This window comes from Gymnodraco acuticeps, unplaced genomic scaffold (genome assembly GCF_902827175.1).
Source record: "Gymnodraco acuticeps unplaced genomic scaffold, fGymAcu1.1, whole genome shotgun sequence".
NCBI lineage: Eukaryota > Metazoa > Chordata > Actinopteri > Perciformes > Bathydraconidae > Gymnodraco > Gymnodraco acuticeps.
The window spans coordinates 865,579-881,322 of NW_022991970.1; the positions used below are offsets into that span (position 1 = coordinate 865,579).

A 15,744-nucleotide genomic window follows, 5' to 3' on the forward strand; every position below is an offset into this window, starting at 1 on the left:
TCAATAGGATACGGCTGTAATAGGCCTAAGGCCTTTTAGTCGCTCATAAATAACTATGAATAAATAAGTATGGAAGAGCTGGGCCAAGGTCATCGCTTTAAATAGTTTGATGACTAGACAAAATGCAATCTAAACCAACCACACTCAGCCAACACTATATCCCCCAAATGTCATGCAATATTTGCTGTTTTCGCTCGGTGCTCAGCTCCTAAAAAACACCCAGGTCCACCCTGCTTGATACTACGCATTCAAACTTCATTTGGTTTCAAAAAAGCATCCTGCATTTCTTTCCTTAATGCAACTGCCTATTTACATATTTACAGTGAGACTAGCATATTAAAATAATTGAACAAAGCAATTTGATTAAATGTGAGAAACAATACATATTTAAGCATTTCATTTACACTTTTATCGTTTGGATGAACATTACTAATAATCATGAGTGAATCTGACTGAAGGGTGAACAGCAGCCATTTTATTACACTTTATTTTTATTATTTATTTCATTTTTTTAAATAGTGGTGAGACTGTTACAGCTGAATCAAACCGAGTCGATTCGTGTCGAGCACTTTTTTGCCGTTTAAAAAATAAAACCCTTATTCATATTTGCAACACAGATACTGTTGCCAGTGTCAAAGTGTGGCCAGCTTCCTGTGATTTACAAAGTGATGCAGAACACCAAATCCTAAGTGATATACAAGTCCATGTTAAAAAAATAACATCAACCCGTCTCCATGCACTGTGGATAAATGGATTTGGTCGACAAAATGGCTGCTCCAGGAAGTCAGCTTCGCAGTCCAGCAGTACAAAACACTGATGTAAATCCTGAGTCTTCACAAATGTTGGCATGTGCGGGGACTACAGTACAACAGCACAGGGAAAAGCACACAATATGGTATTTCAACATAATATTTCATCATCTAATGGGAGAAATGTCCATGAGTTCAGATGCTGATCTGAAGCTTTGAAGAGGAATTGAGAATATGATCGAGGATTTGGAAACAGGAGTGAACTCTATGGCACTGAAGTGTAAATGCTCCTAAAATCCAAACGGTCAAGTACCAAGACGACATGTAGATGGAGAACAGTGTGAACACACTGTGGGTGGTTCAGTGGTGGCTTTGCTCCCGGGCTTTTTGGTTCATCATTGTTTTAAGTAAAGGTTAATTGTGAAGAAATAAATACTAAATACTCAACATCACAGATCAAAAAAGAAAACCATGAAGCCGAATGGAGAGAAGAAACAATACACCACAAAAGCAATATCTTACATAGTAACACATTGATACCTCACTTCCCCTGCAGATGTACATTAAAAAATTATATTTGACATTGTACACAGCCTCATAGCTGGAAATCAGTAGGATGAGCCAATCAGCACAGAATGCCGATCGGGCCGCTCCTACTCTTTCCAGCGTTCATTCATTGTCACTGTTCCAAGGTCACGACCCTCACGGCCTGACCGTCGAGCGTCACCGTTGTTATCGATGCGCGTCGGGTGACGGGCGCGCCATGGCGACTTGCACGGGCCCGGTTTGCCATGGGCGAGGCTGGTCACTACCGTCTGGTACATGCTGACCGGGATCGGGATCTGGACCATACCTGGGGGGGGGGGGGGGCACAGATGTTAGGGTTTAGACTCACAGCAGCACTGTTAACCTGCCGGTGGGATGGCTGCATGCCGAGCAGGGATCAACATCTGTTTTATCCCAGCAGCTGGAATAAGGGATTAAAGAACTAATCATTTTTTAGTCAGACGGAACAATGACGGATTTTTGTCTGTAAGCAGTAAAGAATCTTGATGAAAGGGTGCAGCAAGGGCCGATAAAGAATCCATTTCACTTTTCACAGCTAAGATGATAGCAGCATCCTCTCTCAGAGACCTTTTAGGTAGTTATTAGATTTACCAGATAGCAATTGGGCGTCACAGTCAAATGTGAAGATTTGCTCGTTTCTACTATAACTATTATTTATATTCTATTATAAATAATTGACCATTTCAGCCATTTATCAGTTAAAGTTGTATAGCACTTGCTGGTTCAAGATTTTCAAAGGTTAGGATTTTGAGTTGGTAATGAGACCACACCATGCTGGGCTCTTGAAACGGGCAAACATCCCTAACTGTGACATTTTAAAGACTGATCAAATCATAAAATAAAGTAATAAACAGATTCATTAATAAAGAAATGAAATTGTTGCAGCCTTATGCTAACTTTTTGTAATCTTGCCACTACAGTTTAACTCTGTCCAGGTAGTAGTCTGTGGACAGGAGGCAGCCATGTTGCAGAGATGGCATTTCTGAACAATGGTCCGATTGAACGTTCTTGAGCTTCCCCCAGGCCCAGCTGTGTGTGTGTGTCTGCCTGTAGGGATTACTGCTGCATCACGTGGGTCTCGCCCCACCCTGCAAGCTGTCACAGTGTCACAGGGAGGCAGGAAGGTCAGTGTGAGGGGTGGCAGAGGCTAATGCCCGCTCCGTTTACTGTGAGCTCAGACACTGAATGCACCAAACACACATCAACCCTGTCAAGGTAAATATATTATGAGTGCAGGTCTTTTGGTCAGAGCATTCAGCTACCAAGCTCCCTTTCTCTGGAACCAACTTCCTGTTTGTGGGTTGAATACGTACCTTTTTAATAAAGCCTAAAGTTAGAGCTGGTTTAAGATGAACCTTTGTTTGTCCTTTGAGTCCTACATTTTATGGTATTTTATTTTTACTGTCTTTTTGTTTTTATTTTATCTCGTTTTATTCATATTTTACGTTCTATCATTACTTTTACCATTTTCTTGTGAATTTAATTATATTTTACACTGTCATCTATGTTTGTTGATCTGTAAAGCCCACTGAGACAAATGTTTTTTGTGATAGGGGGCTAAACGTTAAATAAACGTTGATTTGATTATTAGCTTCCTTCAAGTCTCCCAAAATAAAATCAGGCACCTTTTGTTAGGCTAGCTTTCTAGTTATTGGTCCTCTAATGTGGGCCCTTGCTAAGCCCACTCGCCGGTGTGATTTGCGACAGGGTTAAGATCTGCTGATGCAGGTGATTGTGCTGGCTGTGATTGTGGAGGGGGGGCTTAGGGGAGGGGGCCTGGCATGGTGACGGAGTGAAGGGCCTCATCGGGCCACTCCAACACTGTCACTCCGACATTAAGGGTGGTGTGTGCATGTATTAGAGTGTGTTTCTGCCTGTGTGAGCGGAGGGTGAACACGCAAGCCAATCAGACGTCTGGCTGCTGCACTTCAAACACTCTCCACTCCTGGGCAGCACTCCAGTGATTAGCTAAGGTCAATAGTGAGGAGAAGGACTGGCTCTGGCAGCTCCATTAGCTGGTGGAGAGCCGGAGCAGCAAAACGACTCCTTATGGTTCAGGGAGCAATTAGTGCCACAAAGGCTCAGGAAATAAACTAAATAACTTGGATTTACAGCAGTGCATACAAATACACCGTGTTTACGCGATTGTACCGTGGCAAATAAAAAACCCTAAGAGTATAACTTACGCACCAGCACGTACAATGGTCTTGCTTATTTGAAGTGAATATGTCAGCACTGTTTTTGTTGTTTGAGTCTTAATGGTTTATTGAACATATAACATATATAACGTGGCTTTGGATAAAAGCGTCTGCTAAATGCAATGTAATGTAATACGTTAGCATTCTGCACCATGTTTCAGAAGGGCTGTCTGCTTTGAATATTCTTTGTGTTTGTGTGCTGCCAGCTGGCCCAATGATAAGTCAATGGACTGATAATGGAGTGGATCGGCCCCTGAGAGCCTGGACTAGTGTACCTTGTGTAAGTGTGTGTGTGTGTTTATCCTACTGTCGAATGGTACTGATTAGAATAAATGGTAAAAGAGAACAAAGATTGACGGATTGATGAGACGTGTGTACTAAATCTTTTGTCTGTTATATTTACTGGAGATTAGCATTACAAACTGAAGTCACTGAAATCATGTGTTGCATTCCTGCATTGATTTGAAATGAGCATGATTCAAAGCATTAATTGGCACACAAAAAAGATTACATTTCATTATGTTGGCTCCAGCAGTTATTGTTACATTTGTGTTAATATGAGAAAAACAATTTTAAACAGCTTTTAAATCACACTGGTAATTTAGCCAGCAATTGACATCTAATTATAAAGTTTATATTCACGCTGAGTCGCTTTTGTATATCTGTATTTTTGTAAAATATGCTACTGACACTTCCAGACTACCTTTAGTGATTGATCTGATTAGCAGCATGTCCCCTGGTGTTAATCAGTGACCAGCAGTAGCTTTACATTCCCCCCAGGGTATGGATGGATATCAAAAAGGCTGTTAATGCTATCCATGAGGATGTGAGGACAAACTGGTCCAGTCCCAGTAGCAATGCATCGCCACAGCAAAGGATGCAGTGTGCCTGTGAGGAAGCTAACAATGGGCTCCTGCATCTAACGTATCATTAAAAGAAGGGAAGACACACACAAAAAAAAAACCACACCATCTGTCACATCAGCACATGGTAGATTAAAGTGCAGGAGCTCAGAGGCTGCAGTGCTACTGCGGGAGATTACACTTAGAGAGGCTCATTAGACATGCCATTGGCTGGGGAACACACACATATGTACCAATTAGTACACATGTGAAAAACTAAGTTTATGGCATGTGTATTTTACTCTAAGTTTAAAATCCCTTAAATGTGTCACCCGTGTGAGATGCAAAAAAGAAAGATGATCGATGACTCAAGAAATCTGAATTTACTGCGCACTAAAAAAGTTAAATATTCAGTGTCTACTATTGTTGAAATAGTTGTGGATTAAAGAGAGCGTTAGGATTTTAGTAGCTGAAGTTGCTATTAAGAACAGATAGTGTGTGAGAGTAGGGACACTAATAATGATCCAGGGTATTTATACAGCGCTTTTCCTGGTGCCCAAAGACGCTTGGTGATGTAAATACTCCACCAGTGTCACTTAAGCTATAATTAGTGCTATAGACATTTCAAATATATACTTTATATGATAACTATATCATTTCTGTCATTTAAGAGGCCTTTTGCATGTTGATCCTAACGTTATTGATGAACATGTCATATACCTGTGGCATCTTGGACCCCCGCCAGGGCCCCAACAGCAGCTGCTGTCTCTGCCAGGACAATCTGCCCCCCGCCCTGCAGAGTGGCCTCTGCCAGCGTCGCTACAGCATGTGCTGCTGCCTCGCTGCAACACACACAAACACACACATCAGATACTGTGAACAACATGTCAAAACACAGGCATCTTTTTACTGTGCATACAATTTAGAATGAAATGACACACACGCAGGATAGATGTTCTGTAGCTGTCGGATACAATCACTGGTACAAAGTACACACGCAGTCTGCTCACAAAGGGTTATCACAGAGATGTGGGGTGAAGAGGTGTATGAGCTGTAAGAGGCTTTTCTAGTCTGGCCTTATGGAGAATCTGTCACATCTCCAAGAGGGGCCAGGTGCCACGGGTCTAACAAAGCAGTTTTATTAACCAGATCTACCCAGTGGATTTACCAGCAGCCTATTGGAAGTGTTCACAGCTTGGTCTATAATCACATCTGAGACAGAGCTAAGATAAGACAAGAGGAGGTGGAGCCGAGCAGAGACGCATTAATGATGCACTCATACTGCAGACGGTGGCTCAGAAGAGTATGGGAGTGGAGTCATGCTACATTGGTAGAAAAAAAGGCTTCTCATACAGCCTTAAATGCTGAGCCTTTTTCACATTGTGTCGTTTTCTGTTTAGTGGGAAACATTTCTATAGGTTGCTGTTTTTACACCAATGCAGTTAAAAGAGTCAAAGCATGGCAATAAGATGCTTTACTCGTTAATAAGGTTGGCGTCTGAGGAGTGGAGGGTGCAGGAAGGAGTGTGTTTATGGGGCAGGTCGGTGAGGTGGGAGGGGGCCTGGTTATGGAAGGCTTTCTGAGTGAGGATGGTGATTTTGAAATGAATGTGTTACGGGATGGGTTTCTGCAGCAGAGGGGTGATGTGAAGTTGAGCATGGCCGATGCATTTTGGAACTCAAGGTGGTGCCAATTTTGGTCACACAGCAAAAAAGAGATAGTGGGAGAAAGAGGATCTTAACTCCCCGTGGAGCTAGGAAGCAGAGACAAAATGTTCCAGAGATGCTCTGCACAGGTAAACAGTAGGGGGGGGGGGTGGACTCAGGTGGAGGCAGGTAACAAGCCCCACTGGGACAAACCCTTACACATTAATGCCTTGACACCACTGCAGGGGAGAACCAGCTAACATGTTTAAATCAAAGCCAGATAAAGATCTTTAATTGTCATTTGTAGGATCATGAATATCAAAAATGAGGATGAGGAAGAAGCTACAGGTGTCAGCCGCAGCCAAAGACCCCCCACCTTATTTGATAGATGAGCACACTTTCAACCTGCTCTGTTCTGCGTTGTAATCAGACACTGCAGACGACTGGCCCTCCCTGGGACATGATTTAAGATCCTGTTCCCATCTGAATACAATGGAGTGGCTGATTTCCCTCAAGAAAACATTACGGCAACAACAACAACACCCCCACAGCTGAAAACAGGACAATCTATAGGTGCTATACGTTAGTATACCTTATATTTTATTAAATAAAACACAAGTTTGAATAGCTATTTTATCTGTAATTCTATTTCAAACTGCACCACCTACATGTAATGCAAAGGGCCTTAATAATTCAACAGGCTCATTCATTAGAAGCTAAACTGCGATGACAGGTAGTTCCTGAAAACAAGTTTGAAATGCTATGTGTCGTTTCAACTGCACCAACTTTCTTTTGTAAAGGAAATTCGATTAGGTCGTTGGCACAAATAAAAGGGTAGGAGTTCATTGAATGAATGTGCTGAGAGCCTAAGTCATTGGAAGCTGAACTGCTATGGCAGGTGGTTCCTCTCCAGGTGACGGCCCAGACAGTGGACACACTCTCAGTCCAATCATTAGGATCTGTCTGTTTGCTCTGCTGGCTCCACCACCACCTGTACTCCTCCAGGACTGTGTCAGTGACAGCTGATCACCAGATACAGGTTCTCCTTATGAAAAGTGTGGACAATTCAAACAATCCCACCTCTGTTTTCCCTACTGAACCATTTTACGTGAGGAGGTAAGAATTGTAGACCGGGAAATGATCATTTCCAATCTTTTAAAACTTAAATCACTCCAATGTAATTATGGTTCTCTGGTCTATATCTAAAAGAAATCTTTCAGGCCCAACAAAGTACAAGCCACCTAACATCCACTATCTTATGAGTTGTGACTCTAAAAGCCTTGTTCCCGTCGTCTTGTAAACTAACTTGTTCTCTCCCCCACCCTCACCTGTTCATAGACATAGTGACGGTGGCTCCGGACTGCATTTCTTGGCTGGCGGCGATCGCAGCTTCTGCCAGAGATGCGACTGCCTGCGTGGCCTCCGAGGACTGAGTGGTCTGAATCGTCATTTCACCACCCTGGAGGGTGGCCCAGTTCTGATCCACCTGAAAAGGAACAATATATAAAAAGAACACAAAGCAAATAAGTATCTAGAGAGAAGAAAAAGACAACGTGAAAACGACCAATGATATCCTCTGGCTGGCTTAGATGTTGTGGTTCTGAACGGACAGCTCCCATTAATCACCCTAAATGTTTGCTTCTATGACTCATGCATAAGACACTAAAATGAAATAAGAGAGTGGTTGGTTTGACCATTCGTTCTACAGTCTATGTGTGTAGTATTGATCAGAATGTGTTATACTGCTGTACAGAACAAGTGTTGAACATGCGATGCTCTAGTGGTTGCTACCTCTCCGTCAGTCACTGTGGCGTAGTTGACCTGCGCCACCGTCACCCCGGGCAACTCCGAGGCGTCTGCGAGGGTGGCCACTGTGTGCCCCGTGCCAACCTGGGATAGTGGTGCACACAAGAACTTAAATTACTGAATGTGATTTGGATAAACAAAAAAAAAATTAAGAACTTTTAAGACAACGAGAGGAAGTCAAATCTACCTGGATGAGCGACACTGTCCCGTCGGGGTTGTTGACGGTCTGTACCACCGTCTGTGAGGGAACCAGGTGAGCGATGCTGGCGTTGGTCAGGTGGTGGTGGTGGTGGTGCTGGGTGGTGGTGGTCGTCGTGATCACATGATCTTCAAAAGCGTACAACAGATCCTCCCGGCCGTGCTGCTTGTAGCAGTTCTTCACGATGGTCCGCAGCGCCTGCGTCCAAGACACCTTGGGAAATGCATGATAACATGGCAAATGATTCTACAGTCTGCATAAAGGACTACAGACATGAAATGCCACATTATAGATTGCAGTTGGTCAGGCAACTAGACTACAAAAAATCATGTTGCATCTCTTGGAATCTGCTTGTTACCTATAGTTACCAATGTAAAGGATGGGGCAACGGGTTGCAGCATTTCCCTGCAAAGACTGATAATGTATGACGTCATAACTTGAGTATTTCTCTCACCCTCTGTTTCTGCTCCTCGGTGCGGACGTCACTGCGGACGTTGGCCCATGGGATGTCCTCCGGCCACCACAGTGGTTTGCAGCTCTCCTTCCCCCAGCCAGGCTTCCCCCGGCCCGTCGAGTACTTCAGCATCTCAGGGATGAACGCTCGCAGCTGGGCCTGAGGAGAGAAGCGCAAAGACATGAGACGAAGCAGAGCAGAACTCCAAAGTGGAGAGCCGCAGTGTCTCTCCCAGGCTCACACGCCCTTGAGCAGGAAGCAGGAGGTGAGTATTGATCGGGAAGCTGCTGCTGAGGTGGCCAACGCCTGCAAATAGAAACAGGCTTTCTAAAAAGGAGAACAATGCGATCATGTTTGCTAACAGACCAATCTATGGCTGTGGCTCCAGCCTGGTGAGACACTGAGGGGGGGATCCAGCAGTCAACCTGTCCAAGCTAAGGCTCCAGCACACTCAGGTACTAACAAGGACAAGCTGGTCAATATTTGTAGAAAAATCAATGTCAAAAACATTAGATTTCTTTTGTGGTCTATTGTTTTTACTATATGGCTGTTTATATTTTTATTTTTGTAATTGTTACGTTTATTCTGGTTTGTTTTGCGTTCGTACCTTTTATGTGATTTTATACTTATTTTATGTTTTGTGAGCTGAGCTGTGTGATTTTATATTTGATGTATCTCTCTGTACAGCACTTTGGTCTGGAGGTTTTAAGTGCTAAATAAAGTTGGATTGGATTGGATCACTTATACTACTTTATAGAACTGTAGACTCAAGTTATTATTTTATTATTAAAGATTGAATGTATTACTGAGTCCAATATATTGCCATTCTTTAAAGCAGGTGGTTAGAACTAGCTACTTGGTGTTGGATTTAAGAGATTATTTATTTGAGAGTCAAGAACTTCCTATAAAATATTGGCCATTATTTATTGTGTCAGATCTACTCTCCCTGTTCTGATTGCTCTGTCAGCAACACTGCACAGAAGGCTCCAGGAGACTGCCATGTGTGAGTGGGGGCATCTGATTGGTTGGCTATTGATCACCCAGCAGACATGCTAAATGTGTGGCAGTGAGCGACATGCCACAGCTTCACCGTTTCTAGAACACGCCTGCCCTCACGCTCACCGACAGGCTGGGAGGGGGGTTTAGTGTCCTGGTAATATGCATCACCAGGGGATTATATTGCACAATGAGGCACTGCAGCGTCTGCCTGCCTGACATCACGGGCAACATGTGGTTACACAGAGAAATAAATCCATCCCTCCCCCCCTTAGACCACTTATTCTAACTGATAATCACAAACCTTTTGTAAAGGAAGATACGACAAAGTGGATCCTGATAGAAAACGGACGGACAATACTTAAGCACGCCAGCTTTAGAAAAACACGCATCCGCTACAGGGGCTTTACTTCAGACGGCACTTTATACCTGACAGAGGAACTTGGATTAACCCCAGAAAGACGGATTTAGTGGCAAAAAGATGCTTGCATTTTCCACCTGTGGCTTATCTGTGTGTGGATGTATGTGACGCATGCGTGCTGGGCCAGATGGCCTAATTACAGTGGCTCGTGAGTTAAGTGGCGTGTTATGCTCGCACCCACCACCCTGCCCCCCCCAATCCTAATCCACCAAGCAATTGTCCAATCAGCATTTAGGAAGGAGCCTATGTCGCCGGGTCCCTGTCCCTAACGAGGCTGGGGGGTAATTATGGGCTCAGGCTGGACCGGGATCACCTGCTGCAGATGCTTCATATACCGGCCTTGCATCACTACACCTCACTTGGGATTTCTTCAGCTTTGTAAAACCTACTTCAGATGTCTGCATAGCGAACAATGAGCCCTGTCTTTTATGGAACAGAACAAGAGTTTTCATTTGAAAACTTGCCATTTCCAAGGTACATTTTGACGGGACAACATCCTGTCTCCACAACACCCTCACCTTTCCACCTGAGTGAGGCAACAGGTTACTCATGATAATCTCATCCGACAACCTCCAGAAAAACAAGCACCAACTAACACCCGCCCCCCGAGGACACATCCGCCTCTCGGATTGGCTACCGTCCTCCCAGGGTTGAGGACCGTCTCTTTGGGCCCTGTCATGCTGGCCGCTCTGACGATGATCCAGAGAATGCGTCGGCAGCACTGGGACGGAGGAGTAAACAAGCCAGGTCCCCTCAGAGAGGATGGTGCAAATGTTGCAGTGAAAGGCCTCTAAGTGCAGTCTGCCCTGCAACCCCCCCCCCCCCCCCTCACTGGTACCGCAGCCTATCTAGCAAAGGGAGGAGGCTTGGCTTGTTTTCAGATGCGGAAAGTACCTACGCATCAAGAATACAGTCTGACTGAGTTAAAAGTCCTCTTCACCGTAAAGTTAAATTAAAGTATTTAAAAGAACGTTCATTAAGTGATGCTGATAGACATCCAGAAACAGCTGAAAAAAGGCAGTTGACCTTGATACATATGCAGTACCTGGCTAAACTTCAGACATAAAACACAATGTGAGAATGGGACTTGTTGCCAAACGCTGCCCTCTGCTGGGACCGTCCACTCTCCTTTCAGACCAGAATAGATAAGATATACGATACTTCATTTCCATTCAATTGTTTTAAAATGCTTCGCCTTCTTATTTTGAGGTGAATTGTACATTCTATAGATTATTATGTTCAAATGTTTCATTTATAATTGTTGTGTTGTGATTGTATTAGTCTTGTCTGTTGTCTTTTTTGTGACTTGATCTGGTTTTGTCATTTTGTTTTTGTGTTTTGACTGTCTTGCTGTTTGTACTATATGTTAGGACCCCCCCCCATAACAACACGGTTCATCTCAAGAGGTTGATCCTAAATAAACAAAGTTCAGTACAAGCACAGACAGTATTGAGCCTGACCTGGGTCATCTTGTCCACAGAGACAGGGATACCATCGATCGTGAGGGGGGGCAGCTCTGAGGCCAGATCTCCTCCAGGGGGGGCGTGTTCAGCCAGAGCGTTCTCCAGATCCTCCAATATCATGCCCTTATACTTCCTCACCTGGAGGACAAACCACAGTGGATCAGTTTGGTACCAGAAGCATTTGCTAGGTGGTGGTTAAATCATCAGGAAGTGAATTGACTGATAAACATCTAACAGAATAGAATTCATAGTGAATAACTGAAGCTAACACTCACCACATTCTCCAGAGGAGCAGCCCCGAACACCTTGTACACAGGGTTGGGTTTAGAGGGGGAGATACACAGCACTATGGCCTGCTGGCCCACTCTGGTGGTGTACTCATCCAGGGTGGCTCTGAGTTTCCTGTAAACACACACCATGTTTTACCTCCGGTTCACAATACAAGCCCTGAAGCACAACAGCGACTCTAAACACTGATCCCAGGTGCTGAAAGTGACTTCAAGTTAAGATTGACTTTATTGATCCCAATTTGGGTATGATAAAACAAGGCATTGCACATCTACAAAAGTGTAGAAAAAAAATATATATATATAAACATATAAAAAAAAGAAAAAGAAAACAGAAAAATATATACATATTGACAGTGAAAGATATAAATCAGTAGACGATCAAATACACACTATGAAGAGCCAAATCACATGTAATGTAAAATACTTCTTAGTTATGGTAACTGTTGATGGATAATACAGAGTGCAGTACTAGGACATGTTTCCTGGTGTTCAGGCTCACCTGAGCAGACGGGTCTGCTGCCTCTTGCGGATGGAGGGGTTAGATTCAAAGACATGAGGCCTCTTTCTTTCTTCCCAGTTGCCACGGCAGCAGCAGCCGCCATGCCTACTGGCCCTGAGAGAGAAAGAGAAAGTTGGACAGTAAGTACAAATAAAGGCTAGAAATCACAAGGAACTACAATCTGTAGAGTTCTTGAATTCTGTTTAATACTCTCTTGAGCTTATCATCTTCATCTTGAATGTACACGTTCAAATCTTCTTCTTTTTGATTTAACACATTTGATTTGCTATTCCTTTTCAAAAGTAGGCTAGATTTTAAATTGAGCCGAGTTGCCATGGTGGCACAATGGCATCATTTGGGCCCTTAAAAACTACAAGGGAAAATCAAATAAAGCATTATCAGGAGGCCTTATAGTGGAACAGCCTCCACAAAACAGCCCACTGGCACCCCCTGCTGTTCATTTAAAAGCATTACACCAAAATCAGGCACTATAAATGTGATTCTTGGATAAGGAAAATCCAACATGCAAGATTGTAACATCTACTTGTCTTTCAGACTTCCGTTGGGAAGTGTTGATGGATGTTTCTTATCAAGTTAATCCCACTCTCACTCATTTGGAGGCCCCAGACACTCTACTTCTCTCTATAGCCCAGTGTAGACGTACCTGCTGCAGCCAGGTGCGCAGTGATCTCATCAGTGCCCGCCGAGTTCAGGATGTCCGTGTCATCATAAGGATCATCATCTGGTGAGGACGTTGAGTCTTCGTCAGCGCTCATCATGGACGCTTCGGTATACGTGGTCACATGTACCTATACACAATGATCCAATAACCAATGGGTTAAATTAGATTTTTGACTCTTTAGAATAATGGGGCTTCCTGTTTTCCATTAGCCATTCTGCTGATATGCGAAAAATTAAATCCACCTATGGGCAGAAATAAATAACCTGAACCTGCTGGATCTGTTGGCTGACGGCACCAGCCTCGATGGTGGTCATGTGTTCTGTCTGGTGAACGACGTGTTCGTCCATTATGGGCCACCTGGTGTACACGGCTGTATCCACGGTACAATGACTGAGGAGAGAGAGGAAAGAGCAGCATAAGATGAGGACAGAGTGTTTTACCCCTACTGTACAAGGTGCCTGAGTAATTTCCCTTTATTCATTAATAGCAGAGAACTTCTGATGCATAGTATTGCACATACAAAATGAAAACATGTAGTACCAGCTTTCCTCAAATATATATTGCTACCATAATGCAAGTATGCTTAAAATCATATGATATAACTCAATTATTCTCATCACAACAAATTAATAGCTAATGACCAAAATATTCAAAGATCATACAAATGAATCCCAACTATTGCATGGTACTTGCATCTTTCAAGACACTGCATGCATTTTGTATACATAAGTGCATCATAAATGCAAGTCCATGAAAATAAACTCAAGCAAAGTAATGCATGTGTGCACAGAATGTTGTTCATAGTCTGTTCAAAGACATCAGTGCACAATACTCATCAGTCTCCTTATTACAGCTCTGAACTTGTGTAAAGTGTGTGGTGCACTGACTGCTGCTCTGCCACTAGAGGGCTTCATACGGCATCAATACTTCCATCAGGAATAACACCACTGTGATCAATGTATGAAAATAATGTCTTATACTGTATTAATATGTATAATATATTAAATAAGGGTTTACAAGAGAATAATGGGCATTACACACATGATACTCGTTGATAGATCATACTTAGCACTCTTAGACATTTACAGTTTAAATTCAGATTCAAAGGGAATAACTGATTTTTTAATGAATATAAGAGCAAGAAGTCATTCAGAATATAAAGTGTTGAGCATCTGTGTGTGGAATGGAAAAACTGTATGTCTGCCAATATGGGGCTAAACAACACTCATACAATAGGGTTTCACTAAATGTATACATATAATATTATTCTTCACACTTAGAAATGTATGACTTAATCCATACATGGTCAATGTAGACAGGCTTTTGAGAGAAATGTCCACAGGTTCAGTTTACTGGGGAGAGCCTGTATACTTGATTCATAGTGGGAAGCTGATATAAAGGTATATGATATTTATTTAAACAGTTCTGTATAATACACCATTGCTTTGTCTTGAGTATTCTTGGACGGGAGTTGTTACCCATAAATGCAAAGTTAATAAGAATAAGGAGGGAAAAGATGGCATTTGCAGCAGCCAGACAGGTTTATGGGCATGCAGTATCATCTGTAACATCAACATGGACTGACTGTGTGAATCAATGGGATGATGCACGACTCAACAATAACATTGGCGTTTAACCATATCTAAGGCCGGTAATAAAGTAAAATCCCTATCACATAGTAACTACTCATGACTAACTGTATTAAATAGACATTGTAACTGATCATGCGTTACAGTGCTCTGATGTTAGCCGGCTTGCTTCACATCGACAGCCAAACAGAGCTAAGCTAGCTGTGTCTACATTTGGCTAATAAGCTAGCTAGCTAACCATTTGGCGGTGTAGCATCGGTCATCTGAATGGACAGTAGCAATAATCGTTAACATCGACAATCTCCCGATGTTCGCACAATGATCACGGATGAATTCAGTGTGCAGTGAAAGGTAACAGTTAAACATTGGTAACGCAGCAGCAGCTAGCAGTAAACCCGCGCAATATGAAACAAAACACAGCGCTAAGCAGGCCCAGCGGCCTACGTCTCTATTCTACTCTTTCTCAGCTTCTTGTCGATACGCGCCTACAAAATGATTCCGCACAAAAGCCATATCTGTGTCATAAGTCTGCTGTAGTCAACATCTAAACAATCTGTATCTTTCGCCCCAACGCTGCCGGGTTGATGGTGCGGCTGCGCCGGGGCAGAAATAGATGGAGATTGCGCGGTAGGGCACTAACCTCAGAGCGGCTGCGCTACTTCGGGCCTGCGCGTACAGATGGTACCGAACTGTAATGGACGACAGAGGGGAGTTAGCAGGAAACAGCACTGCACTGATGGTGCCTTCAGGTGCCCTCCCGAGCTGCTATTTTATACATTCACAATGCATACAGTCAGACGTGCATTTCGGAGCGTTTTTAGTAAAAAATAAAGGCATAAAGCAGCTTTCTAGGTGGTTTTTGTTCATGCATTTGGTTTTATCAAACATTGTGCCGATTTTCTTATGACTACTTACGACTTCTACCAGAATTGCCGGAGAACTTGCATGAGAAATATAAACCGTGTTTTGATGACCTTGTATTTTTAACACAAAGTTTCAAATCTCTAGAGAAAGTATGAAACCATTCTGGTGTGAATTACAGATAAAGATATTTAAAATACAAAAGCAGCATCAACATAAGATAAGGAAAGTATTGTGTTGTCTTTAATACATCCCTAACACAAAGACCTATTTTTACATAATGCATTACAACCTTTATATATACAGTCTATGATTACAACATAAAAAGGAAAAATAGTAGGCTACAGAGGCTGTAATATATCACATTGTAAACAATTGCTTACAAAGTTTCCATGTTACTCTTCATATTAAGAAACGTAGGCAATCACACATGTGCTTTTTCCGATTATAAAGATTCGTACCTTGCTATTAAATCCATGTCG

General features: G+C 42.9%; 1 protein-coding gene across 1 annotated transcript; it reads right to left on the reverse strand.

Annotated features, from left to right (window-relative positions):
- Positions 1 to 453: 453 nt before the first annotated feature.
- Positions 454 to 15,129, reverse strand: nrf1 (nuclear respiratory factor 1). Its single transcript, XM_034200863.1, is given in 15 exon segments — positions 454 to 1,509; positions 1,512 to 1,535; positions 1,538 to 1,602; positions 5,077 to 5,198; positions 7,331 to 7,488; positions 7,794 to 7,892; positions 7,996 to 8,220; positions 8,462 to 8,620; positions 11,339 to 11,479; positions 11,617 to 11,743; positions 12,131 to 12,200; positions 12,203 to 12,244; positions 12,795 to 12,939; positions 13,082 to 13,202; positions 15,042 to 15,129. Coding segments are annotated over 14 exon segments (1,536 nt in total). The 5' UTR covers positions 13,160 to 13,202; positions 15,042 to 15,129; the 3' UTR covers positions 454 to 1,428.
- Positions 15,130 to 15,744: the final 615 nt, after the last annotated feature.